The sequence below is a fragment of the Mustela putorius genome, unplaced genomic scaffold (assembly GCF_011764305.1).
Source record: "Mustela putorius furo isolate JIRA1106 unplaced genomic scaffold, ASM1176430v1.1 tig00003853_pilon_pilon_pilon, whole genome shotgun sequence".
Lineage (NCBI taxonomy): Eukaryota > Metazoa > Chordata > Mammalia > Carnivora > Mustelidae > Mustela > Mustela putorius.
Genome location: NW_025422005.1, coordinates 36,324,141 through 36,351,716, shown reverse-complemented (window position 1 = coordinate 36,351,716; position 27,576 = coordinate 36,324,141). Strand labels below are relative to the sequence as shown.

At 48.2% G+C, this 27,576-nt stretch overlaps 1 protein-coding gene across 13 annotated transcripts in view; it reads left to right on the top strand.

Annotated features, from left to right (window-relative positions):
- The window catches only part of MKNK1 (MAPK interacting serine/threonine kinase 1), a 42,890-nt gene extending 15,802 nt beyond the window's left edge, over positions 1-27,088 (top strand). For 4 of the 13 annotated variants that reach the window (XM_045064463.1, XM_045064461.1, XM_045064462.1 and 1 more), the window contains exons 3-15: positions 47-101; positions 1,085-1,191; positions 3,356-3,457; positions 5,556-5,653; positions 8,584-8,663; positions 10,222-10,295; positions 13,444-13,671; positions 17,131-17,186; positions 20,669-20,764; positions 22,462-22,656; positions 23,337-23,501; positions 24,473-24,516; positions 25,762-26,272. In XM_045064463.1, the coding sequence (XP_044920398.1) occupies positions 1,176-1,191; positions 3,356-3,457; positions 5,556-5,653; positions 8,584-8,663; positions 10,222-10,295; positions 13,444-13,671; positions 17,131-17,186; positions 20,669-20,764; positions 22,462-22,656; positions 23,337-23,501; positions 24,473-24,516; positions 25,762-25,996 (1,389 nt within the window). In that variant the 5' untranslated portion in view covers positions 47-101; positions 1,085-1,175 and the 3' untranslated portion in view covers positions 25,997-26,272. Of the gene's footprint in view, positions 1-46; positions 102-1,084; positions 1,192-3,355; positions 3,458-5,555; positions 5,654-8,583; positions 8,664-10,221; positions 10,296-13,443; positions 13,672-17,130; positions 17,187-20,668; positions 20,765-22,461; positions 22,657-23,336; positions 23,502-24,472; positions 24,517-25,761 lie in introns of all 13 variants that reach the window. The other 9 variants (XM_045064467.1, XM_045064472.1, XM_045064471.1 and 6 more) reach the window with 7 other exon arrangements.
- Positions 27,089-27,576: the final 488 nt, after the last annotated feature.

Genomic DNA, 27,576 nt, shown 5'->3' with positions numbered 1-27,576 from the left:
GCCAAGCTCATGTCCTTTCCCTGTCAACACTGTGCTTCCTCTCCAGCTCCACCTCCACCAGTACACGGATGGTAGACCACCGAGCCCTGACCAAGGGGAAGGTAAGGGCTGGAGGCCGTAGAAGTACTGGGAGCTTCCACACCAGCTGGGGTCTGTCTGAAAACTTAAAAGAAGTGCTCGTTCCTGCCTCTGAAATCACAAACACATTGCCCAATCCTGCAGCAGAGACCACGCTTCTGGCTAGAAGAACAAGAACCTTCCAGGCCACAGGGCTCTTTCTGAGGAAGAGTTTGTCAGAGAGCTCATAGAATGGACTAGCCTCACTCTGCACAGTCTGTAGGGCAGAGGTGGACCTGCATTTCTTTCAGAGTGTGCACTTGTTACCGAAAGGGCCTGGGTGTCAGGCACAACACCTAACACTAAGTATGCACATCATTTCCTAACATTTCATTTCGGGGCCCATCTTCTGATGGGTGATGTGGATCTGACACTGTGCCATGGCTTACAGGAGATGCAGAGATGAACAGGCAACAGGCTGGCCTTTACGAACACTACGGGGAGAGAGCTCAAGGCCAGATCCCATCAGTGCTTCAGTAGAACTTCTGGCAGGGTATTCAGGAGCAGAGGAGGAGCACTGTTAGTTCTGTGCAGTAAAGCCATCTGTTTGCCTAGTACCTGATTTCCAGAGTGTACGAACTGAACTCATTCAGGCGGGTGGAGACTTTGAGGGTGTGGGGAGCAGAGACTTTTGAGCTGGGTTGTAGTGGCTGAGAGGACGTCTCTGGCCAAGGGAAAGAGGTGAGCCAAGGACCAGCATGATTATGGAGACTTATGCCCCAAGGAAACTTCCATCCAATGTTTGCATGCTTAATAAATTAAGGTCCTCCAGACCCTGCCAGTGGACTGTCTGCAATAGAATAGAGATTATAGACAGGCTCCAGGTGGGGAACCTATCAACCTGTTGGTAAGATTATGACACCTCTCCCTCTCCCCTTCCCCCCGTGTAAACAGGGAAGTTAAGCATGGTTGTTTTTTGTTTTTTCTTTTTTCACTTTACTGCCTTCCTACATTTTTTTCTTCCTAGTTTCAAAAACAACTCTCCTTCAACAAGTTCTGTTTCCAAGGAAGGTCTTAACCATTTGTCCCTTCTGGCGTACCCTCTTCCATTGAAATCCATGCAGAATAGACCAGGTACTCTATCTTTTTGTGTGTGAAGCCATAAAATCTAATATTGAGTATGCGGCGGTGCTCAGAGGTATGATTCTTCCACAAGAGGCTCCCTCAGCCCTGCTGTGGTAAAAACCAAGTATAAATTGCCGCTAACAGGGTTTTCTAGCTTGAGTCGTAAGTATGTCTGAGCATCCCCTGTGAATTATAATGCTGCCAGCTCTCTTGCTGCTCCTCCGCATTGCCTGCCTTTTGGCTGTTTTGCTTGTCTTCAGGTTCTCCGTCTGAGAGCAGGCAGAGGAAGGAGAGGGAGAAGGGAATCCAAAATCGGTCCCCTCTGCACTCGCCTCGCAGTGCTGATAAGAAAATGGATTGGCCCTGGACTGCACACAGGGCAGGGCAAGAGGGACAGTGGGCCCTCCTCCTCAGCCTGCTGTCCCAGTGGCCAGTACCCCTCCCTGGGCTCCTAAAGAGCCCCCTGAGTTTCATTTCTATAGAATTTCTCACTGTGTTGGGCAGCTTTTTCCCTTTAACTTAGCTTGGTGAGGATAGATATCGGGTGCTGATATTTAAGTTGGATTCTTTGAATTCATAGTGTGTTGCCACCCCCAGATAGATCTTATGATTGAAGCATTGGCCAAGTAATATTTTGAGATCCTCTGTGGATTCCTTTTATCCACGTGTTTATCCATTCTGTAACGTATAATTGAAAAATCTGCTGTCATCAGATCCAAAAATGGGAGGAAGAATGCACCTAAATCGAGCCATCAGACACTTGGCTGTCTAACCAGGCTTTCTGGATTATAGTGGAAAGTACCACCGTTCTGTGTGGTCTCTCCTAATAACTGTTGTGTACTTGCTCCTGAGAACAATGTAAAGACATGCATCAGCCCTAATCAATCTTCCCTAGCAGACTTGCCATTTTTCTGACCGCATTCAGCCGGGGTCCTCTGAGAAGAAAGTGGGCCTTTCCCTTCAATGGGCAAAGAGCCAACTTCCATTTCAAAATCTCTTAGAAAAAAAAAAAAAAAATCCAACAAGTCAGAGCCTGTGTTTATTGAAGGTTGGTGTAAAAGTCTCTCACACTGAATGCCCCACCAGCACCCGAGTGCCTCTATTTTAGAAGGATGTAAAGGTTTAATCACCCTGGTGGGGATTTAGACCCAGAGACTTCAGAGAAATCTTATTATTTCTAACTGCAGGCAAAGAGTATTAAGGCTCCGCTCTGGATCAGGGGCATGACATGTTCTATAAGTAATTTATCTTTAGCAGGAGAAGGCCCTTACTAGAGTGTCTTAGAAACAGTGCCCTGATTGGGTCCTGGTTCCCTGTTCCTCCTTTCTCTTTCCCCCTCTCAGTCTCCTGCTTATTCTTTCCATCCCTACCCTTTCCTGCCTGGTGTGCCCAGTGTCAAAATATCTGCCTCACAAATCCGCCATTTAACGTAGGGAGCGTCCCTTTAACCTGCTGGCCAGTGAGAGATAATGATGTTTTTGCAGTAAATGACCTCATCCAGCAGCCCAGTGGAGACCTGTCAGCTCTAGACTTCTCAGACTTCTGAATAGACCCTAACTGCATCCTCTCAAATAAGGAGCTAAGGGGAAGGGGAGAAGATGCTCAGAGTTGCATAGGAACTCAGGTGTGTTCCCAGACATGAAGTAATTTTAGGGCCATCCTTAAAGCCATCCCCTGCCCTATTGTACCCCCGGGGCAACTCCACTGAAGGCATGTAAATCCCTGTGCACATCCTCTCGGATGTCACTGAGCATATGATTTCATTTGCTTGGGCTCCTCCCAAGCTCACGCCCTTGCTTAGCTCCCTGGGCCCTGCATTTCTGGCGCTGAGACAGGAGGATGTCACAGGTGGGAATCGGCTTGTGGATTCATTGTTTTTGTTGGGAACTACAGTTTGACTGGTGGCAGATCTAAATCCATGTGCTAATGAGCTTGGTTAAAGCAGGCTCTGCTATCCTCTTTTAATCTAGCCTGTCTGTCTGAGTTCCTTTCCACAGTTAATGATCTCCAATAATGGCTTTGCCTTTAGTTTTGCCCCCTGGGTCAAACAAATCAATAGTCCTCACAGATATTTAAAAACCATCAGTGTAAAGCTCCTGGGTCCCCCTGCTTCTGGGTGAACTTATGCCTTGATCAGTATAGTGATATTTCCCTTACATCTCTTTTCTCCCAGAGATGGGCAGCAGTGAACCCCTTCCCATTGCAGAGGGTGACAAGAGGAAAAAGAAGAAGCGGAAGGCCCGGGCCACTGACTCCTTACCAGGGAAGTTTGAAGGTTGGTCCCACGACTCCTCAGATCTGGGCCTGTGGCTCCCCGAGCATGGGAGGAACATCCAGGTAGCCCACAGGTCTAGCTCTGAGCGCGTGTATCTAAGAGTCAGCTTGTGCTGATCTGTGTGAGGGGGGGTGAAAGGTGGGATGACAGAGCTCTCAGATGGTGCGGTCCAAATGGTTTCAGCACCTGTTCAGGGGTTAGAAAGACCGATCCATCAGACTTATATATGGAGTGAGATTGCTTGGTGCATTTCGGCCCTTATCCGATGTGCTCTTTGCCCTGACTGTTCCTGGAGGGGCTGCTGAGAGGTAGAACGACTGTGTAAAATGATGAGAGAACACCAAGGCCACAGCTCCAAGTGAAAGTTAAGTCTTCTAGAAACAGGATTTGACTTTGAGAAATCACAGCTACTTGTGCTATATGAGTTTGACTCCACTTCAAGAGTGCATGCTGTGTTCAGGGGATATGATGTTGGATCATTAAAGATTTTGAACACTGTGGGAGGCACTGGCTCAGCGCTGGTCCTGTCATCGCTGGGCATGCGATGGCATGAAGTGACTCATCATACACTTCTCCAAGGGACTGAAAGCGTCAGTAGCTACTCCAGGAGTGACGTGCCTCCTTCACCTATGGTGTTTCTTTCACTGTGAGACCTAAAAGAATGTCCCCTCATGGTCCCTCTTTGCAACATCGCAGATAGACTAGTGAATCAGTTGTTTTGTACCGTGGTTCTAGTAACAAGCCCTTTATGAATCAGAGATATTGGGCTTCCAACCACCAACCTGTCCTGAGGTGCACAAAAGGCTAATACCAAAGTGTCCATTGCCAGAGACGCATGTCATTTAAAACACTTAGAAACAATAGTGTGCACACTTATAAACAGCTGCAGGACCCAAGAAGGTAATTAGAGTAGGGTTTGTCTCTTTGTTTGTCTTTAACTTAAACAGTAGATATATGTGTAAAGGGGGGGGATGGAGGGATGGACAAAAGTCTCGAGATCCTCAGAGGAGTTTCCAAATCAACAGGTCTTGCTCTTTCTGTGAACATGAGAGTATTTCCTGTTATTTGAGGGTAGCTTGTGCAATTATGGGCCTTCACGCTAGGAGTGATAAAATCTAATTTCGAGGTTTAAAAGTGTTTTGCTCACCCTGTGGGTTTAAATGCTGGGCTGCCTCAAGAGGGAAGAACTGAAGAGTGGAGGTCAGGGGAGGAAGAGGTCAGCTTGACAGAGACCATGATGGAGCTGTGGCTTCCTTTGAAAGGGGCTCGAAGAGTCTGTGCCATTTGTGAGCTTGGACAGGTCACCTAAATGTTGTTTCACCCCAGCCTATTACTCTGTGAGAACCACCCTGAGTCAGCACCCTAAAAACCTCAAGGCATCCGTTTGCATCCTACTTCTATCTCTTATTTCCTGTGACTGACTTCTGGAAACTTCTCAGAAACCTCCAGTCACTTCTGTGTGTGGTACACAGTGAAACAGTGCTTCGTTCCCCTTTGTATCACCAGTGCCGAGCACAGCTGGGTACAGAGCAGGTGCTCCACAAATGAGTCATGATGTCCATTGAAATCACACTCCTTCTGTGATGATCCCTTGGTTTCCCTACACAGATTTAACCTTTCCTTCCCTCTGCTGTTTTTTTTTTCTTTTTGTCCTGTGTCTTATCCTTTTATGATAGTACTTACTACTGCCTGGTTTATTCTGGGGTCACTAGTCTGCATGTCTGTCTTCCCTTCCTGACTGTGACCATCAAAGGGCAGGAACTATATTTTATTCTTCATTCTGTCCCTATTATGAATTTAATATGTTGTGTGGCACATATTAGGTGCTCAGGACACGTGGGCCAAATTGAAACTCTTCCACTGACCTCATCTCTAAAATGAGGAACAGGATGCCTTTGATGTGGTCTAGTTGTTGAGAAACTGAGTCCTGCGATGGCGGGAAGAGTTAATGGTCTTCCTTGTCACTGAGCGCTGCAGAGTCACTGTGTGTGCCTTCGCTGTTGCACCAGGGAGGCTGAGTGACAGAAGCTCTTCTTTCCATCTGAGCTTTCAAAGACATGACTTACCTTATTATTCCTGTCACCCATTTCACCTCTAGATATGTACAAGCTGACCTCTGAATTGCTTGGAGAAGGAGCTTATGCCAAAGTTCAAGGTGCTGTGAGCCTGCAGAATGGCAAAGAGTATGCGGTCAAAGTGAGTGTCTCCTCTGGATGCCAGACTTAACTTCTCACACAGTCGCTCCTAGCTGGCCTAAGCCAGATACGCTTCATAGTATGCAATATGGCAACTCAGTAAAAATGAGGACTCCAAAGCTGGACTCACTGGATTCAACTCTTTGTTTCTCTTTTTACTTGCTGTGTAACATTGGGCAAGTTACTTAACACTTCTGTCCTTCAGTTTCCTTCTCTGTAAAATGGGTGTAATCATAGAAGATTTAGAGCATTGACATGGGGATAGAATATATGTAAAGTGCTTAGAACCATACCTGGCTGATAGTAAGCTGCTGTGTCTTATTCTGAAAAATGGAGTAAACGTCAGGGAGTAGACAACCAGATTTGGAATGAGAAGGCATACCCACATCTCTGTTTTACCAGACTACTACCTGACTTTGGGCAAGTTGCTGAATCTCCTTAAGCCTTAGTTCCCACATCTCTAAAATGAGGATAACAATACCTAGCTTTCCTATTTCAGGGGAGTGGTTATAAAGATAAAAATAAAAATGAACTGGTAGAAATAGAAACACTACCAGTTACACAATGCTGTAAAGTGACATATAGTATCATAATGAGGGCCGAGCATTCAGCTCTGGAGCAGAGAGGTGGCTCCTTGTGGCATACCTCGCAGTGGCTCACTCTCCCCATCTGTGCTTCTGTTTGCCAGCTCCACACGGAGGAAGAGGTGGATCTGGAGCACTGGTTCTCAAAGTGTGGTTCCTGCACCAGCAGCATCAGCATTGCCTGGGAACTTGTCATATGTATGAATTATCTGGCCCTATCCCAGACCTCCTGAGTCAGAAACCAGAGATGGGCCCAGCAATATGATTTTAGCCAGATCTCCAAGTGATTCTGACGCTTGCTGAACCTAGAGAAGCCCTGATGTGGGGCCACTTTACATTCAGCATGGATCAGAATCATCTAGAGAGCTAATAGCACAGAGACCCAGTTTTCTTGATAGAGGGTAGGGCCTGGGTCTTTGTGTTTTTACCTCGTTCGCCAGTGATTCTTATACCCACCCAAGTTTGGGAATCACTGATCTAGAAACAAGGTCTCATTAAATCTAAGGAAGCAAGTCGAATGTATTTCATATCATCTACCTGAGCCCTCAGGTCTAAGCGCTGCCTCATACAGGCACACCCAGCCAAAGTGGCTCCTGAAAGAAGTGTTTCTTTTTTTAACCAACTGGCCATAGTCCCAGCTATGGACTAATAAAGGAGAATACTTCTGCTAAGTCACATTCCCTTTTTTGCTGGAGTTTTGCTTCATATGGTAACAAAAAGTACTACCTCAATTCCTTTTTGGAAACTTGAGTATAAATTACAAGTAATTTTTTAAAAATATGCTTAAGTGTAGTAATGAGCTACAAATATAAGTTGATTTTCAAAGGTTTGGGACATTTATACATCTGTCCAGACCTATTTCTTCAGGTTTGGATCAGAAGAGGAAAACCTGGCCCTCTGTGCCCCTGGGCATTTTTGGTGCAAACACCAAACCGTGGGTTGGTAATTCTTTGATTTGAGCAGTTCAGCCCACATCTCATATCTCTCCTGTCCTTTGGAAGCTCCCTAAAGACGGGCTACTTCACCCAGCATGCCCTCACAATATTTGATTTTATTAGGGCTTCCCTATAGGCATCCAAATGATGAATCCTAGAGTCTCAGTGTTGAAATGGAACTTCAGGATGGTCCTGAATTTCTTCCAGATCTCCTCAAATAATTGTCCATGTTCTGCTCCCCGACCTCTGATAGCAGGAGCCCATTACTTATGCAGAGAAAATAATGTCGTTGCTGAATAGCTTGCCTTCTAGAAGGTTCTTCCTGACTTTGATCTGAAATGCTAGGTAAATGAACAAGTTAGAGATCTTCTGTGCCCCAGCTCTACACTTCTCTGACTGCTTAGAATGTGGGCCCACCGTGGTTTACTGCCAGACATGGAATTGTATAGAAAATTACACCTGGTCATGGGCATTTATGCTGCAACACATGGGAGTGGTTTGAATATTCTACACAGCAGTCTGGGAACGAAGGAGAACAGTGTTATCATTTGTGCCGCCCACTCCGTACACGGGGCCATAAGGCAGAGCCAGCTCTGCAGAACACTTGCCCCCAGACTCTACTTGCAATGGTCTGGCACTATTGATGGGTCCGTGGAGATGTACAGAGTTAGCCAGTCCTTGCTTAAACCACCGGCTCATCCGTTGGCTCACCCATGCCTTCAGTTCCTGCTTGCCAAGCATCTCCAGGTATATAGATGGGAGACGATGTCTCTAGGTTGTCTGAAAGAAGCTGGATGGAACATAGATAGTGGTAGGATAGCAAGGGCTTTGAAGGCAGCTCTGGGCTTGAATGCCAACCCTGTTACCACTTATCTAGCTGTGGGCAAAATGTTTGACCTCTTGCTGTCTTTTGGGATTATGTTGTAAGAACCAAGACTATGTACCTGAGTTACTTAGTACCTTGCCTGCCGAAGGGCGCGTTCTCTGCAGAGCTGCAGAGATGGGGTCTGAGCCGGGTCCTGGAGCTCTAGTTCCTCTGCTGCCTCCTCCAGCCCTGGAAGATCCTTCAGTGGAGGTTGTAAATCTCACCCTTACGACAGGAAGAGATGCCCTTGAGGTGGGAGCCAGGTAGAGGTAGTTCTGTGTCTTCTTGCTGGCTGCCTCGGTGTCCCCATAGACTTCCACAGCATTTGCTTAGCCAGAGTCAAAATAGGCCTCAGCCAAGCTGGTCAGCCTCGGGTCCGTCTCCTGTGCCGCTGGCTGAGTCACAGCGCCTGTGTCACCAAGGTCTATGCTACATTTGTGCTTGAAACCAGACGTGGGCTGAATTGTGCCTTGCATTTGCCCAGAGGGCTCCTCCCGAGAGGTGTTTCAAGGTCAGGTGGGTATAACAGATTTTATTTTTTCCACAGATCATCGAAAAACAAGCAGGGCACAGCCGGAGTCGGGTATTTCGAGAGGTGGAGACGCTCTATCAGTGTCAAGGAAACAAGTGAGTGCAGTCTTGGGTTACTTGCTGCTTCTCTTGGGGGGATGCTTAGCTGCAGAAAAGGTCATTTCTCACCACCTCCGACCCCAGCATTTAGCTCACGTGCCTTGGCCACAACCATAGGGGATTCCTTCTGTCTTTCCATGTTTAAGAGAGTGAGGAGAGGAGATGCAGCTGCAGCCATTGCTTCTGTTCAGGCTGAAGTATTGTGAATAACAACCCAGGCAAACTGGAAGAGTAAGCCATCTGAATGAGGGGCTGGGAAAAGATGGGGTTCCCTCCTTCAAGTGCCCTTGGGAACAAGGCTGACTGAGCATTACCCAGTACACACTGTTCGGGCCCAGTTTTCATGACTAGATGAGGGCAGTGTGAGCTAGCACGGGTACTTGCTGTGTCCCTCACCCAGCATGTTAGTGGATGTGCAGCAGCCACTCAGGCTTCGGAAGCCCGCTGCAGTACTCTGCGGGCCCACTAGGCCGAGGTGGCCTCCCGCCCCGCCTCAGCCGCCTCACCACCAGCTCCAAATGAGTGGTTCTCCCGTGGTGGCTTTAAATCAGGGTCACCTCTAAGACTCTGCTTCCCCGTCCGCCTCCCTGCACAGCAGGGTCAGCGGGGAGCCAGCGGCCAGGTATTGATGGCTTTGTCATTAAGCTTGGAGGATGGGGGCTGCTGTTGATTTAACTCCAGGCGCTGCCTCCACAATCTTCTTTCAAATCAGGCCATTTTAGTCATCTTATTTGGACGCCTTCACACTAGTAAAAGCCTGGTGTCTCCCAAAGTGGTCAGCACTTTTTTATGAGGGACAGATTTTTATTTTCAGCCCTGCAGCTTCTGAGTTGAGCATTAGAGCCTCTACTTGGTTTATTTCGTTCTTTAAAAGAAAAAAAAACCCCAACACCTCCAATATCCAGGCCGGTGGCTTCCCTCCTGAGTTACAAGACGACCTTGTTGGCAGAGCACTGTAATGCTCAGGCAGACAGAGAGTGCTCACCGGGGAAGGCCACAAGTGCTACAGCGGCCGGGAACGCGGCCGTTTCATTAAGCAGCGCTTAGCAGTTAGGGTCTAGCGGTGCCCACGTTAGGCCCCAAGTCTATTTGACAGATGTTTCCATTTTCTCCAGGCAATGTAAATACTGCCCCGTGATTTATGGGCAAGAGGGAGGGCAAGTAATTATTTGCTGCTTGCCTCCAGGACACACACCTACTATTCAGTGTTATTAGCCGCAATTGCTTCCAGTCGGCTGCAGATTTTATTCAGTTTAATGTGACCGGGACTTTTTTATAACTCTACCTAGTGGGTTTTAGGGTTGGGGTTTGACAGCACAGACTTGGTGAAAACACCAGAGACTGAACATTATGGAAAGATAAGGTGACCTGAGTCTTGCTAACACCATTGGCTACTTCTCAGACATGGGTCTTTAATAAGCATTCTGATTTCAGGTTGATTTCTGCCCTGCTACAGGGCATTGTATATTTTTTTCATTGTATATTTGTAAGTGGGCTTTAATATATAATACCATTTCCCTTTTTTTCCCTTTCCTCCTATTTTTTCCTATTTAAGGAACATTTTGGAGCTGATTGAGTTCTTTGAAGACGACACAAGGTTTTACTTGGTCTTTGAGAAACTGCAAGGAGGTACTTACTGTTGAGTATGTGTTTGGACTTCTGATTAAGACTCAGGGTGGTGATCATCCATCATGAATCCCAGAGACTTCTAAAATGAGTCAAGCTAATAAAAAGGATGAAGGACTTAAAACTGCCCTTGATTTGGGAGAAGGGAGGCCGGAGGGAAGGATGATAATTAGCATTTTGCAGAACCAAGAATGTCACCTGTGTGGGCATTCTATAAATGCCTTCTCCTTGTAGTAGGACTCATATAGATACATTTAGTCATCAATTTATCAATCCATTGTTTTGACCTGTTCACTATTTAAATTAATTATGGGGTAGAAACTCTTGCACACATTATGAGGTCCAGAAAGGCTCACCAGCGCAAAGGAGGGTCCCGTGGCTTAGGACACAGACCCAGGATAGAGAGGAGGTCTGAAGATTTGTGTCCTTCGGATGGAAAGATGCCACTCTTGACTATCACCACTACTGCTGTCAGGCACATACGTGATCACTGGAATGTGTACTGAAGTTGTTTTCCTGACACAGAGAAGAGGCTAAACAGCCCTTGCCCTCACCATCACTCACCCAGCCCAAGGATAGATTTGCAGGGTGCAGGTTAGAGAGGATATCCGGAGCTGAGTGGAGGGCCACATGGAAGGATTTGGTGGTTAAGGGAGCATGCTTTAGAAACCAGCAAAGCTGGGTTTAAGTGTAGCTCCATCACTTTCTAGTTGTGTTACCTTGGGCAAGTCATATAACATTTCTAAACAGCGTTCTCATCTATAAAATAGGGATCATGACAGCACCTACCTTTTTCGATAGCTCTGAAGATTCAGTGAGATCATTTAGATGAAATGCTTAGCACAGTGCCCCGTGGGCACTAAGGGTTCAATAAGTGTCAGCTATTAATATTATTAAAACTATTGGGTAGGGGCGCCTGGGTGGCTCAGTGGGTTAAAGCCTCTGCCTTCGGCTCAGGTCATGATCTCAGGGTCCTGGGATCGAGCCCCGCATGGGGCTCTCTGCTTGGCGGGGAGCCTGCTTCCTTATCTCTCTCTGCCTGCCTCTCTGCCTGCTTGTGATCTCTCTCTGTCAAATAAATAAATAAAATTTAAAACTATTGGGTATGGGGCGCCTGGGTGGCTCAGTGGATTAAGCCTCTGCCTTCAGCTCAGGTCATGGTCTCAGGGTCCTGGGATCGAGCCCCGCATTGGGCTCCCTGTTCAGTGGGGAGCCTGCTTCCCCCCTCTCTGCCTACTTGTGATCTCTCTCTGTCAAATAATAAAATCTTTAAAAACAAAAACAAAAACTATTGGGTATGCCGAAGGCTATCTTAGAAGTAGGTAGCATATTACTGTCTATCTGCCCTTTTAATAAATTTGGAAGCAAGAGACTCACTACAGTAAAGCAAATGTGAGACCTAGCCAGGAGCCCGTTATCTGGGAATATCCCTAGCATGCTGGGATCCTTTCATTGTTTAATCTGGCAAGTGAAAGATCTGTCATCCCTTCCCCGTGCCAAAAACTAGCAATAAGTAAATTTGTGCCATTTTTTAAAAAGATTTATTTATTTGAGAGAGAGAGCGGGGAAGGGTCAGAGGGAGAAAGAGAAACTCAAGTAGACTCCCAGCTGAAAACAGAGCTCCATCTCATAACCCCGAGATCATGACCTGAGCCGAAATCAGGAGTCGGACATTGAACCGACTGAGCGCAGGCTCCCCTGTGCCATTTTTAAGATGTAGAAATGACGGCCCCTGGGTGGCTCAGTGGGTTAAGCCTCTGCCTTCAGCTCAGGTCATAATTCAGGGTCCTGGGATTGAGCCCCGCATCAGGCTTTCTGCTCAGCAGGGAGCCTGCTTCCTCCTTTCTCTCTCTCTCTCTCTGTCTGCCTCTCTGCCTACTTGTGATCTCTCTGTGTATGTCAAATAAATAAATAAAATCTTTAAAAAAAAAAAAAAGATGCAGAAATGACCTCTTCAGCCCAGAAATACTGACTTCCAGTTGTGAGCACAGAGCGCATGGAGCCAGGCCATGTGGTCATGCCTGTGCCATAAGGTCATGCCCCTGCCCTGCCACCAGCAAGACATTACATTTAAAATGCTGGGGGTTGTCTGTAAATGTATTGCTTAGAGTGCAGCCCTGCTGAGGCCAGAGCCACTGCAGTAGGTGAGGAGACTGTGGTTGGCTTAGTGCAGCCCGTGCCTCCAGCAGCCAGACCACATGTCCAGCTGAGGGGTAGTCTGTACAGGTTCTAAGGCCAGACTCACTGGGCTTAAGTCCTGATGCCTCCACTTACTGCTGTGTCATCTTGAGCAAGTTGCTGATCCATTCTTGACTTCAGGTTCCCCATCTATAGAACAGGGATAACTATTTTGTACAGTTGTGGTGAGGCTAAGATAACCTATTTGAAGATTATTATATAGTATCTGGCACATAGTCACTACTCCATAAATGTTAGCCATTGCCAACAAAATAATACTATTATTAATAAGAAATAGGAAAGTCAGAGGGAAAGCACTTTTCCCCCTTTTTCTAGACTTTCCTAGACCTTTACATATCTGTTAAAGGCATGGCACCCCTGTTTGAAGGCTTGTGCTCTTGTTTGTATCTGAGATCAGAACCAAAAGAGGAAGTGTTCCTGTGGTAAGGCCCCTGCCCAAACCTTATGTGGATTCACTTTAATTCTTTCTTATTTCAAAAGCCAAATCTGCCCCAATGGCACTAATATTTTTGGTCATGCATATAGTTGTTTTTTCTCCCTTCTCCTTTTCTCATTGTGAGCAGGTACAGAAGATGGCAGTCCAGTTCTGTTCAGTCCATTTTTTTTTAATATTTTATTTACTTATTTAATGTTGAGAGATAATGAGAGAGAGAGAACACAAGCAAGGGGAGTGGCAGGCAGAGAGGAAGGGAGAAGCCCAATGTGGTACTTGATCCCGGGATCCTCAGATCATGACCTGAGCTGAGGGCAGACACTTAACCAACTGAACCACCCAGGTGCCCCATGTTCATTACAGTTTTGTGCTGGCATCTCGTTTGTGCCAGGTACTATACTTGGTGCTGAATAAATAAGGCTCCATCCCCACCCCAAACTTGAGCAGACTTGACCTCTGAGAAGTTATGCTTCCTAAGACCTGAAAAGACCATACCTGTGTGTCTCCTCTGCTCCCCAGGCTCCATCCTGGCCCATATCCAGAAGCAGAAGCACTTCAATGAGCGAGAAGCCAGCCGAGTGGTGCGGGATGTGGCCGCTGCCCTTGACTTCCTGCACACCAAAGGTGAACCAAGCCTTTGTCTTGGTGATTGGGTTGGAACGGCCAGCCTCGGGACTGATGGAGAGGGGCAGGCCAGGCAGAGATCCAGGCCAGGAGCTGGTGTACTTGGCAGCCCCACCCATGAGGGTGAGCAAGCAAGCCAGGATGGCTCTGGGCTTCCCATGTGGATGGTGGGCAGATGTGGCAGTCTTAAGAAGGGCAGGGACGGGGAGAAAGAGCAGGGGGGAAAAAGAGTACATTTCATGATGAATAAGATGAGTGAGTGTGTGAGTATGGATGATCTCCTTCTCCTGTCCTAGGAGGATGCAAGCCTCATCATAATACTATTCTGGTGTAAATATTTGGGTGTTACTTTTTCTAGGTTTTTGGTGTTTTGTGTTTTGTGTTTTTTTTTTAACTCAGGACCCCTGATCAAGACCTGAGACGAGGTCAAGAGTCGGACACTTAACCAACTGAGCCACCATGGCGCCCCCTTTCTAGTCTTTTAAAATATGTCACCTGTATCTTTCTCTTTCAAAATCAGCATGATAGTATATATCTAATTTTGTATTTTGTTCACGATAAATGGAAAAATGCATTTTTCTACTAATGTGGTTAAGTTTGAGGTGTCTGTTGAACATCATGATGGTAGATTGCAGGCTGCTGTTGTCCGATTTACACTCAGTTTACAAGTCCCTTATCTAGGACTGATTGTTTAAGAATTTTTATAGTGAATTAAATATTTTTTTTTTTTAATTTATTTATCAGAGTGGGGGGGGGAGAGCGAGCACAGGCAGACAGAGTGGCAGGTAGAGGCAGAGGGAGAAGCAGGCTCCCCGCTGAGCAAGGAGCCCGATATGGGACTCCATCCCAGGACGCTGGGATCATGACCTGAGCCGAAGGCAGCCGCTTAACCAACTGAGCCACCCAGGCGTCCCTAGTGAATTAAATCTTTTTACAAATTGTTTTTGTCTTTCCAAAAGTATATCTGATGGTTACCTTTTTATTTTTACTTATTTTTTTTTAAGATTTTATTTATTTATTTGACAGAGATCACAAGTAGGCAGAGAGAGAGAGAGGGCAAAGCAGGCTCCCTGCTGAGCAGAGAGCCCGATGTGGGGCTCGATCCCAGGACCCTGGGATCACGACCTGAGCCAAAGGCAAAGGCTTTAACCCACTGAGCCACCCAGGTGCCCCTGATGGTTACCTTTTTAAAACGTGCCTTATAGCAGTGCCATGGAAAAATGAATTCTGGCGTTACCTTTTCATCAGCTGTGTGCCCTCTCGGTAGTAATGTCTACCCACAGAGTTAGGGTGAAAAGAGAGAGAATTATGTCATCAGTGGTAGTAAGTGCTGCTCTGGTTCATGTGCAGCACTGTCCTCACTCGCTTGTGAAGCCGTGTAGGCCTGTGGATGAATCGTATGTGTATAACACAGTTGGGGCACAGGGCCCGGCACATAAAAGCTCTACAGGAGCGTTCCTTCCTTCCTCCACCCTGATCCCCCCACCAAACAGGAAGCATTTTCATTCCTAGTATTAATATTCTTAAAATAAAGCCTTCTGTCTGGTGAGGGGCGGGGGTGGATTGAATAGTTGCTGACTTAGCTCTGCTCTCTTCCGCATTGTGGATATTGGCCGGCCACATAGGTTGTGAGCACTCCAGACCACTTGCAGGCATGGTGGGCACACATCTTGCCTTGGGCCCACAGCGTAGTGCACGCTGGGAGAAGAGGGCACGTGTGTGGGGAGCTCAGCCTCGCTGATCCTACATTGTTTCCTCCTACTGCTGAAGGGACACCTGCACGCTGACAGTGGCCGTGCTGGGCGCCTGACTTGCACATGGGACGAAAGTTCCTAGAAGGGGTGTCTGTACTTTCCCCAGCATGATGAATAGCACTAGTTCTGTTTCTGAAAGCCAGGATGCATGTAGGTAACACCTGCTTGACAAAGATTTACAACTGTTCCCCAAGCTGCCTCTGCAGATTGCAAAACTGGGTCACACTTTTTGCAAGACCCATACCTTAGAGGGGGGCAGAGGCAGTTTTATTATTTATTTATTTATTTTGTAGAAGGCAGACTAAAGGGAACAGAGCTGGTGTATGTGTTTGGAGTTCTGAAGTACTTGCCAGCATCTAGCCAACCAGGTGCCTCTGTGACTTGAAGTTGGGATGAAAAACAATTTCTAGCTGAACTTCGCTGTTTTCGAAATAACTTCACACTGGGAAGATGGATTGGGCAGGAATGGGTCAGCCTGGAAACAAGTTCCACACTTTTAAATACTGGACACGCTGCAGCTTAACCTCTGGGAAATGAAGCGGAGCAGCTCGATGGCCGGCGTGCTCGCAGAGGCAGGCCCATTATCCCGGCATGGCGCTCAGTTCTCAGGCTGGGCCATCGGCACCTATTTGGAGAGCAAGGCTCCATGTGTGGCTCATGATCCTTCTGTGGGAGCACTTGCTGTAATGGAAAATATCTTTCACTTTTAGTGCAGCAGGCTGCAGCCCGACTCAATTTGTACAGCCTAGACTGAGTTGCTCTGGGTTCTTACTCAATTAGGTGACTGATGAAGTTACTTAGCCTGCTGGAGCTCAGGTTTTCCCTCCCTGGCAAAGTGCCTCCTGGCGGGGAATCGGAGAGAGGCCTGAGAAGTTGGTCATTGAGGGAGTTTTAGGAAAGCAGGTTCTGCTTTTCCCTGTGACTCCATGAAAATTTTGCTACTTTGTAGGACTTCTGAGCACTAGCTGTTTGGTTCTTGCTCAACCTTCCGGCCCCTCTGTCTCTGCACCTGTGCATTCTGCAGGAGGCAAGAGGGATGGAGTGCCAGTGTCCACCACACTTTATGAGTTGGTTCTCTGTCTGTGTCTTTGGTCAGAAGGTGGTTCCCCACCCCCCAGGGGCCTTCTTGGCCAGGTTACCAGCTTTTAACCCCTCATGGAGTAGGCTGCCGTCTGCGGGCTCCTTTAGGAGGTCTGGTCAGAATGCAGGGGAGGGAGGTGTTTCTTAAGAACAGCACCCTGGAGCCAAAGCATTCCTTGCTGTGCTTCCGACAGGACTGTCTTGAAAATGCAGAGCAGGTGCGAAGGGGATCGGACAAGCTTTGGAATATTTGTTAACTAACTCTTGGTCCTCTGAACATGCAGGGAGTCCCACCCAGGGAATCATTTTTTTTCTAAGTCGGCCACACAAGAAGAAATGAGGTAGAGCAGCTTTAGCCCCCTGAGATGCTCTTAAACAAGGCACTGATTATTTCTGCATTGCAGTTCCAAGCATGGCCTTTGGCAGGGCTCTTGGCTCTGTTTCATATTAGGCTTCTTATTCTTGGTTGTCACTGCAGTGCTGAGAGGCCAACTAGCTGGGATTCATTTAGCCTTCTTCTTATTCCTGCCTGACTTGTAAAGCTTCTGCTTCAAAAGAACTTGCAGAATCAACTGTGCTTTTGGTTCATCTCTGGTTACTTCTGACTCCTGCAGCTCGTTGATTTTTTAATGTACCATAATTGGGAATTAATCTGCGAACAACAGCATTTGGAAAAAATTAATTGTGTGTGGAATGTTTGATAATTATGTGCGTATGTTAACCATTTCTTTGCTCTCTGTCATTTCAGGCATCGCTCACCGCGATCTGAAGCCAGAAAATATATTGTGTGAGTCTCCAGAAAAGGTACTGAAGGCTGACTTGTTGGGGTACACAGTTCACACCGAGGTGGGGAAGCCACATCTACTTGCAGTTAGGTCGTTAGCAGCTTTCCCAGCTGCAGGTACCAACCTGCCCTGATTATTATGGACACGTGAGAATGTTAGACCCAACGTGTAGTGTTTCTGCATTCCAAATCGGATTAATCCCTATCTCTTCTTTGCTCTTTATCAAGTGTGATTGGCTTACACCTAAGAGTTTGTAAAATACATGAGAACTGCACAAAATGAATGTTTTCTAGCCCAGTGCACCTGTCTGTTGAGCAGTTGTTATGAGACATAGACAACAACTCAGTCTTCTGTGAAGTAAATCTTTGCCTAAAAAAGATGTTTATGCTATGGTATATATGCCAGCTGGTGCCTAGCACTTGACATAATAATTAGGAAGCAAGTTCCTGGAAAGGGTTTCTTGTTTCCATTTTTATTTCCAAAGGTGCCCATTAAAAAGCAAACATGGATACTGGGTGTTAAATAGATGCAACCTATTGTAAACTTTACCTTAAGCTCCTACTAAATGGAAGTGTCCGTACTTCCATAAACATGTAAGAATTTGACAAGCTCTCTGTTTGTTTGGAGGGTTTGAGGCCCTGGTGGTTCTGCTGGCTGTGTGTGTATGTACACTGGCTGTGTGTGTATGTACACCCTGTCGGTCTGAATTAAGGGACAGCCCATAAATAGAAATGGCTGCAAGTGAATGTGTCAGCTGCTCCTTACAGCTCTTTTGTGGGGAGTAGTAATTCATTAGCTCAGATAAGATCTTGTGACTTCCTGTCAGTGGCTCTGGCATAAGACTTTATAATTTGTCACCATTATCGTTATGATTATTAATAATAATTATAGTTAACATTTCTTGAGTGCTTACATTGTGCCAGGCACTTATACTTATTTTATTAAGTATTTATAAAATCTCATGAGGTAGGTACTATTACTATTCTCATTGTATGGATGACAGAAGTGAAGCTCAGGTAGATTATGAAGCCTGCCCAAAGGCCCTCAGCTGATAAGTAATAGGGTACAGATTAAAACTAATGTAATCTGGTGCCAGAACTCCACAGATGCTCTGATCTTCTCTCTTGCCTCCAGTTCACAAGATGCTTTTATGGCTTTTGTCCTTTCATTTGATCTTATTGGCTCAGGTTTAGTGCCCCTTTTCTGTGGTTGAAAAACTAAAACTAAGAGCAGCCAAGCATCAAAAGACATTATCCAGGAAATGAAAAGATAAGCCACAGAATGGGAGAAAGTATTTGCAAAGCATATATCTGATAGAGGTTTAATATCCAAAATATAAAGAACTTCTAAAACTCAACATCAAAAAGATAACCCAGTTTTTAAAATGGGCAAAATGGGTGCCTGGGTGGCTCAGTCGTTAAGCGGCCCATGTCATGTCATGATCCCAGGGTCCTGGGATTGAGCCCCACATCGGGGTCCTGGGATCAAGCCACATATCGGGCTCCCTGCTCAGCGGGAAGCCTGCTTCTCTCTCTCCCACTCCTACTGCTTGTGTTCCCTCTCTTGCTGCGTCTCTTTCTGTCAAATAAATAAAATCTTTAAAAAAATAAAAATGGGCAAAGAACTTGAATAGACATTTCCCCCAAAAAAGTATAAAAGTGACCAATAGCATATGAAAAGATGCTCAACATCCTTGGTCATTAGGGAAATTGTTGATCAAAACCACCATTAGGGGCACCTCGGTGGCTGAGTTGATTAAGCATCTGCCTTTTGGCTCAAGTCATGATCCCGGGGTCCTGGGATTAACTTAATATTGGGCTTCCTGCTCAGCCAGGAGTCTCCTTCTCCCTCTGCCCCTCCCCCTGCTCATGCTCTCTCTGTCTCTGTCTCTCTCTTTCTCTCTGTCTCTCTCTCAAATAAATAAATAAAATCTTTTTAAAAAATCATTAGACACCACCTCACAGCTTCTAGGATGGTTAGAATTATAAAAAGAAGAAAAAGCTAGAGAAGAGCAAATGCTGATGAGGCTGTGGAGAAATTGGAGTCCACTGCCGGTGGGGACTGGAAATGATGTGGCCACGGTGGAGCAGTGTGGCAGCTCCTCACTGAGCTAAACAGGATTACCACACCACTCAGCAGTTCCACACCTATATATAGACCCAAAAGAATTGAAAACAGAGGCTTGAACTTGAACATCAGTGTTCATGGAAGCATTATTCACAACAGCCAAAGCTAGAAACAACCTAAGTGCCTCTCAGCAGGTAAATGGATAAACAAAATCTGGTCCCCCCATACAATGAAATATTGTTCAGCCACACCATAGTTGGAAGTTCTGATCCATGCTATACCATGGACGAAACTTGCAAACTGTATGCTCAGTGAAATAAGCCAGACACAAAAAGCCAGATACTGCGTGATTCCACTTAATGAAATATCTGAAATGGCCACATTCTTACAGATGGAAAATAGATGAAATGTTACTGGGGAGAGGGGAGAATGGGGAGTTTCTACCTCATGGTTTCCTTTTGGGATGACGGAAAAGTTTCAGAAACAGATACTGGGATGGTTGTAATTAGTGCCACGGAATTATACATTCAAAAATGGCTAAAGTGGATTATTTTACATTATATATGTTTTATCACAATTAAAAAAAGAGAGACTAAGTGAAAAAGAATGGTATAAGAGAGAGAAGGAGGAGGAAGGGAGAGGGGAAAAAAAGGAAGGAAGGGAAGTTGAGAGATGGTCGGCTTCCCCAGCAGGGCGGTGGTTGAGCTGGGACTCCCACAACCAGCATGTTTGAGGGGCTCACTGTGCTGCTTCCACCACACAGGCTGTTCTCTGGCAGGCACACGAGGTACCCTCCCACTCGGCTCCAGAGATGACTCATGCTGTCTATGGTTTCAGGGGCAACATCCAGTTTGGGTGACTAGCCCTCCCAGTTTGCTGGGGCCCAAGGGGTTTCCCAGGATACACAGCTTTCAGTGCTGCAACCAACAAAGTCCCAAGCAAGCAGAGATGAGTTGGTCACCCCAAGCCACCTGAGGTGGAGCCCCCCACTGAATGGGCCACCAGGAGTCTTTCTCTGATTCTGCAGCCTACACTGTCATTTGTCATTTGTGGGCAAAATTTCCCTAGGTTTGCTGCTCATTTTATTAAGTGCACAGCAGTCTGACACCATGTAGCACGCACATTTTCTCTTAGGAAGTGAGGAAAGAGTGTGGGGCAGAGGACGCCTTAGGGTAAATCCTCAGGTGATTTCTAGTTAATCCAAGGAGAGTAAACATGATGTGGCAGATAAAGCTGGGCTTTGGCATGGCAGCCATAGAATGAGAGCGTGCGAGAGTGTGTGTGTGCGTGTGTGCACACACGCGTGAGCAAGAGCCATTGAGTGAAAGGGGAAGGACTGAGAGATGGTGAGTGACTGTGTCGCACTCACATTGGTCTCCTCTTGCCCTTGGGTTTCTTATATTTGTGATCTTTGCTTTTTGCTGTCCTTTTCAGGTGTCTCCAGTGAAAATCTGTGACTTTGACTTGGGCAGCGGGGTGAAATTGAACAACTCCTGCACCCCCATAACCACACCAGAGCTGACCACTCCAGTATGTATGGCTGAGCTCCCTGTACCACCTTCTTCAGGGCTCCTGTGCCCTTGGAGTACCCCCAACCCAAGGCTGGAGTCCAGAACAGAGAGCTAAGGAAGGAAAACCGAGGGTTTCTGCCTGAGTTGTCATCTGGCGCCTGCTTTGTGAGCCAGCCTCTCCCTGTCAGTGCTTAGTTGCTAATGAAACTGACATGAGAGCTTTTTGTTCAGGGCAGGTTCTCTGCCAGTAGTGAGATAAATTATATCTGTGGGACAGGCTGAGCCCTGACTCCTGACCCAGGTAAAGACAGACAATATCCCAGGCCATCCCTTTGCACGTGAGCGCACAACTCTGAGTCCCGCCCTCCCTAGCGGTGTCTCAACGCATCACCCTGTGATGGAAAGGGGGAGTGTGGTCTCTCTGTGGCCAGAACTGAGAGGTCCCAGCTCTCTACGTGTAGGATCACTTGCCTAAGTTATCCTGTTGCTTCCTTCACTTCATATTTCATGCCCAGATGTGCAGGTGGGAGCTGTTCTTCCTAAGACAGCTCTTGCACATACCCAGTGTACTAAAATTAATATGAATCTTTTGAGATTTACATGCTTCATAAGTGAATTTTCCTAATAACCTTTTTTAAGACATGCATTTCAGTATGCTCATGTCTTATCTAATTGACATTATTAGAAATGTTTCTGTATTAGCTTCTACTACACTGAGGTACCTTGTTCTCAAAATCATTAACTCTAATTGCCAGTAACACGGAAAATGTCCTTTCTCCACTTCCTGTATTTCCATCTAATTAGTTGTGTATGTTGGGGGCCAGGGAGGTATCTCTTGGCAAGCCTGCAATAAGGAAGATGGGAGCAAAAAGAATTTGTTTTGTTGTTATCAGCATCTTCTATGCAAGGATGAAAGGAAGAAGTCCTGAATGTACTGGTTTACCACTGGTGTGCTGGAACCAGATCCCTACCCCCTCCTCATCCTTGGTTTTCCCATCTATAAATAGGAGAAGCAGGGAGATTGGATTTGTTCTAAGAGCTCTCCCAGGTTGGACGGACTCTTAATTCTGAATCCTTATACCTCTTTTACCTCCTTATACCTCCAAGCTGGCAGAGAAGCTTGGTAGGACCTCATTTTTAAGAACTCCTTCTCTTTTGGGGGCACCTGGGTTGCTCAGTCAGTTAAGCATCCAACTCTTGATCTCAGCTTGGATCTTAACCTCAGGGTTGTGAATTCAAGCCCCGTGCCAGGCATGGAGCCTACTTACGATTTAAAAAAAGAAAAAGAAAAAAAAAAAGAACTCCTTGCTTTTGGGATCAGACGTCCACAGAGCCCTTCCCAGAGCCGTGCCCCTGGTCTGTTGAAGCCCCTGTACATGAAGTGAATGCAGAGAGCTGAGGCAGAGATTCCTGCAGCTCCTTGACCTGCAACCTACTGGAGAAGGACCTGGAAAGATAGGAAGGTGACCTGGAACTGGTCATGTGGACCGTGGGGAACTCTAGGACTCCGTTTACAAACACTCAGTTAGCCCACCTCCTCGAAGTGCATTGGTGGTATCAGGTGAACCCTCTGGCCGGCTTTCCTGGCAACTCCTTGCTCTGCGGCCCCATGCTGCTCAAGTGTCATCATCACATTCTGCCCTTGGCCATCTCCTCTCCCTGTGACTAAGCCTCTCTCTTCTCTGCCATTTCCCCTCCCAACCTTGGCCCCCACAGTGTGGTTCTGCAGAGTACATGGCCCCGGAGGTGGTGGAGGTCTTCAGGGATGAGGCCACCTTTTATGACAAGCGCTGTGACCTGTGGAGCCTGGGCGTGGTCCTCTACATCATGCTGAGCGGCTACCCCCCCTTCGTAGGTCACTGTGGGACCGATTGTGGCTGGGACCGGGGAGAGGTCTGCAGGGTGTGCCAGGTAAGCGCAGCTTGGGGGCCCACTGCACAGGGCCTGCTGGCATTGGCGGGGGGTGGGGGGGGCGGGAGTGTGCTTGGGGGGGATGCCCAACAAGACTGGGCTGGGGGTGTTTCTGCTCCAGAAGAGGGTCCCTAATGCCCCTTCCCCCTTCTGTCCAAAGGCTGACGACAGGCTGAGAGAGAGACAGGCTTAGCTGGGAGTTTAGGGGAGAGTTGTAAGAGCCGAACCTGCAAATCTGAGTTTTGCCCAAGAAATCCAAGCAGGGATGGCCACACCAGCCAAGACAAGGAGGTGTGAGACAACTGCATGGGTACAAGGAAGAGGAGTAGAAGTGTAAGGTTGGCGGTAGGGGTAGCTGAAACCTTACAGGATGCCAGGGGCCCATTTGTGGGGCCCCTGTGTGAAGTGCTGAGGAATTGGGGCTGTGTTCCTAGTTGGCATTTGCCACGTGTCACCCACCCTCCAAGTAGCATAGCCATCCCTGCCCGATGGGCATTCTGTGTGGTCTGATGACTTAGCAGGGAGTGGGGAGCTGGGAAGGGCCCTGGCCTCTGGCATCCCCAAGCCATGAGCTGCAGCTCCAGCTGAAACCAAGGGGACCCAGGGTGACCAAACCAATGGCAGGTACATTCTGCTTATTCCGTGGTAGTGTGGCTTCAGGAGGAATCTTCTTTACCTAGAACAAGCTGTTCGAGAGCATCCAGGAAGGCAAGTATGAGTTTCCTGACAAGGACTGGGCACACATCTCCAGCGAGGCCAAAGACCTCATCTCTAAGCTCCTGGTTCGAGATGCAAAGCAGAGACTGAGTGCTGCCCAAGTTCTGCAGCACCCCTGGGTGCAGGGGGTGAGTAACCCGGGGAGGCGGCAGTCCACCTCCCCAGGCCTGTAGCGTGGCGGGGAGGAAGCTTTTAGAGTAGCAAGTACTAGACAGCAGCCCAGGGGGCTGACCTCAGCTGGAGGGAGACCAGCTTCAGTTCCTGCCCATGTAGAGTGAACTGGCCATTGGCGTAGCCCCTGAAGGATCCCCTTATGGGTCGTAGACTTGGCACTAACCTTGGCCTAGGACTAGACTTCTAACTGACCCATGCTGCTTGGGAATGACCAGAGGCCTCTGGGGGGTTGGCACATGCATCCTACCATTGGCAGAGGCACACAGGCTTGGAAGCAGCCTGGTATTGGCATTTGGGGCCTGTGTCATTGGTCTGCCAGGCCCTAGCCAGCCTCAGTGACCCTTCCAGTGGAAGGAAGCAAACATTGCCAGCCCCATGTTACAGTGGGGGACCCAATCTAGAAACCTCTGAGTGGCTGACTGCTAGCCACCCAAGAGCTGCTAACTTTACTGAGCACCTACCCCATGCCAGACTCTGGCGATACCGGGATGATTAAGACCCAATCCCTGTCTTCTTACTCTAATGGGGAGGGGGAGACAAGGCAGTAAATTATGGGATAGTGTAACAAAAGCTTATCAAAAGTGCTGGGGGCACAAAGGGATGCACACCTCTGCTTGGACAGGGGTAGGGAGGTGGCAGGGGTGGGAGAATGAATGCTTCTCAGAAGTGCCCCTCAAGCTGGGTCTCAGAGGATAAAGAAGACTTTGCCAGGCAAAGGGAGTGAGTCTCCTGGCAGAGTCAGCTGGGCTCAAACTGTCCTTTCTTACTCTCTCCTTGGAGGGTCTGACCCTGCAGGCAAGCTTGGCCAAGTGTCTGTGCTGGGCCAGGAATCTCTAGTAGCCTACCCACTCTGCACTGGTGTGGGTCGGGCAGCTCCTAAAGGAGGGAGCATTGCTTACCCCCACATCTGTCCTTCCCATTCTAGCAAGCTCCAGAAAGGGGACTCCCCACGCCGCAAGTCCTCCAGAGGTAAATGCTCCAACCACACTTGATGCCCTTCTTTCTTTGGCTTTGACTTTCCCTCAAACTCTCAGCCACACTGGGGTGAAGGGGGGACAGGGAGCCTAACTCTAGGCTCAGGTGTCGTCCTCCTGAAGGGGGTCCCCGGCCTGCCTTCTTAGCGCGGCCCTTCCTCTACCATCCCACTCCTTTAAGGCCCCTCAGGTGCTGTTTGCAGGAGAAAATAACTGTTTCCATATCTGCTTGCATCTAACTAGAAATCACCATTTATAGCCCAAAGACCTTATCTTTAGGTTATTCACCCCAAGGTTTCTTTCTGCTGCTGCGGGTTGGTGTCTGTGGCAGGAGGGGTCGCTGTGAGGCAGCTGGACCAATTGTCCCATCACCCCTAGACAGTAATAGTAATGGCTGCTCTATAGTAAGTGCATACTACGTGCCAGATCCGGTGCTAAGGGCTTTACAGAGCTTCTATTCATACTCTTTATGATCAATTTAAAAGAGAGTTGTTCCTATTATCCCATTTTATGGATGAGAAAACCCAAGAATAGAGAGATTGGAGTTTCTCTCTCAGGGCTGCACAGTTGCGTTTGGGAGTTGGACTTTGAACCTGTATCTGTTTGACTCTAGTGCCTTTTAACACTAGACCATACTCCTGGTAGCACTGCCCTATTCCCAGAGGACTGAGGTACCATACCGTGGGAACCCTGCCAGGGGGCCACCTGATGACGGGGTGCTGGGAGTTTCACAGGAAAACTTATGTATCTGTAGTCGCCACTGGGGTGAGCCAGAGTGCTGCTGCCCAGGGCAACCCTACCTGACCCTCTAGATCTACTCTACGAGATGTTTTTTGGCAAACCGCAGTGCCTGCTGTAGGCTTACCCTGGGCTGGGCCCCAGGGATACAGACGCAAAGGCACAGCCCTTGCTCTTGGAGCTCCCTGCCCTGATGGGAGAGGGGGATACACGGGTGGGCGCTTCATATGCCCAGCCCTTTGGGAGAGCTGGGTACAGAGCATGGGAGCGTAGACGGGGGTGCTCTGAATAGAAGGGGGCATTTGTCCCAGCTCCTAAGTCCAAGGACTATAGTTGAGGCTAAAAGCCATTCCAGCCTCAGTGAAATCAGATTCCAAACCTGGGCAAGAATGACTTCCCTGGGGGAGCAGCCCAGAAAAAGCCTCCAGGGTCCGGGAGCGGGCTGGCAAAGCTAGGGTGCTGAGCCCCGCTTCCCTCTCCTCTGTGCTGCCCGCCCCTGTAGAAATAGCAGCACAATGGACCTGACACTCTTCGCGGCCGAGGCCATCGCCCTCAACCGCCAGCTTTCTCAGCGTGAGGAAGACGAGCTGGCAGAGGAGTCTGAGTCCTTGGTTGAGGGCCTCTGCTCTGTGAGGCTTTCCCCGCCCTGCAAGTCACGCCTGGCCCGCCGGAGGGCCTTGGCCCAGGCAGGCCGCAGCGGTGACCCAGACCCATGCCCAACTCCAGCCGCACTCTGACCTGCCCCAGCCACGGCTTCCCCAACCACGGCCTGCCAGAAGTGACCAGAGTCTGCAGAGTAAGCCGAGGAAGCTGCTGTGTGTCTCAGTCCTGTCAAAGGCCCTGAGGTTCCCACCCAACCCCCTATCTCCCCAGAGTCTTCAAGGAAAAAGCTCCATCCAAAGGGGTTGTCTTTGAAAAGGAAAGCAATCACTTGTCACTTTGCATAATCGCCTGCGGCAGGAACATCTCTCCGCTGGGCTCCTGTCCACCTGCTCACCCGCCTGCAGATCCAGGATCCTGCCTGCTCTCCCGGCTGCGGCCAGTGGTGGCAGCGGCTGGGGCTGGGGCTGTGGCCCTCAGGGAGCCAGCCTTGAAAAGTGGCGGTTGACAGAGGCTCGTTCCTCTCTCTGCACTGTCACCCCCACACACCCCTTCCTCTGTCCTCCGGATGTCCTCCCCTGGGCTGAGCAAAGCCATCCACTCAATTCCGGAAAGGGCAGGGAGCCTTCTGCATTCAGAAGGCCAGATCAGTCTTCCAGTCTGCAGCGCAGGAGAAGCACAGATCTTTGCAGGGACCGAAAAGTGTCCCTCATTCATCATCCTCTTCCTTGTTGGGATTGCTGCTGAAGTCCGTATTAATTCGTTTAAAAAAAAAAAAAAAAATGTTTGTTCTTTTAACCATGCACTTCCAGCAACTGTGGGACTTCACACTCCCACAGCAAGCCGGTGGATTTTCAAGAACATGTCATGGCTTGCTCTTCCTTGAATGACCACGCATGTGAGAGGTTTTATTCCGCTGTTTCCTATCATTCTAACTGGTTTTAAGCTGTTAAGGTGACCAGTGACTCAGAGGCTGGGTCTGCTGGAAGGCAGCACCAGTCCAGGGCAATTAGAAGGGACTCCGTGCCTGATGGGGGCCCAGACCGCAGGCATCCCTGGGTCTGAGCCAAGTGCCGCCTAGAGCCAGAGAGCCTGAAGGCGCATCTGGCCTCCAGGAAGCTGAGTGCCCAGCTGCCTAGAGAACATGGATCTGTATAAGTCAGACAGACACTTACACGACAGTGCTATTACACGATGTGCTTGTTTTAATAAAACTGTTTTAAATTCTAGCTGTGGCCTTTCTGGTGGTCCTTTCTTCCCCTGTAAACCTGAGAGGGAGATGGGCCTTCTGGAGAAGGGCCGAGTGTAGCCCCGTGGGGAGAAGGTGCCCCTCATCGGGACCGTCTAAATCTAGCCCCTTGTTGGATCAAAACAAGGTAAAGGAGAGATCATTGCTTTTCTTTTTTTAGGGGAGGGAATGAAGTTCATCAACATTTGTCAGTCTCCTATTCCGTGGCAGGACCCAGAGATGAGTGAGAAACAGCCTCTGTCCTGTAGGGTCTCCCCATCAGGTGGAAGACCGACATCAGCGACCATCACACAAACCGGCTTCAAAAAAATGCCTTAGTAGGTGTGTCCTGTGCCCAGGCCAGCCACGCGCCCAAGCAGGAATGAAGGTCCCCTCCGCCCAGAGCAGCACTAAACCTTTCTTGAGGATCCGTTGTGTGCCCAGGACTTGCCAGAGTCGGAACAAAGAAAAATGGTGCCTCACAGCCAC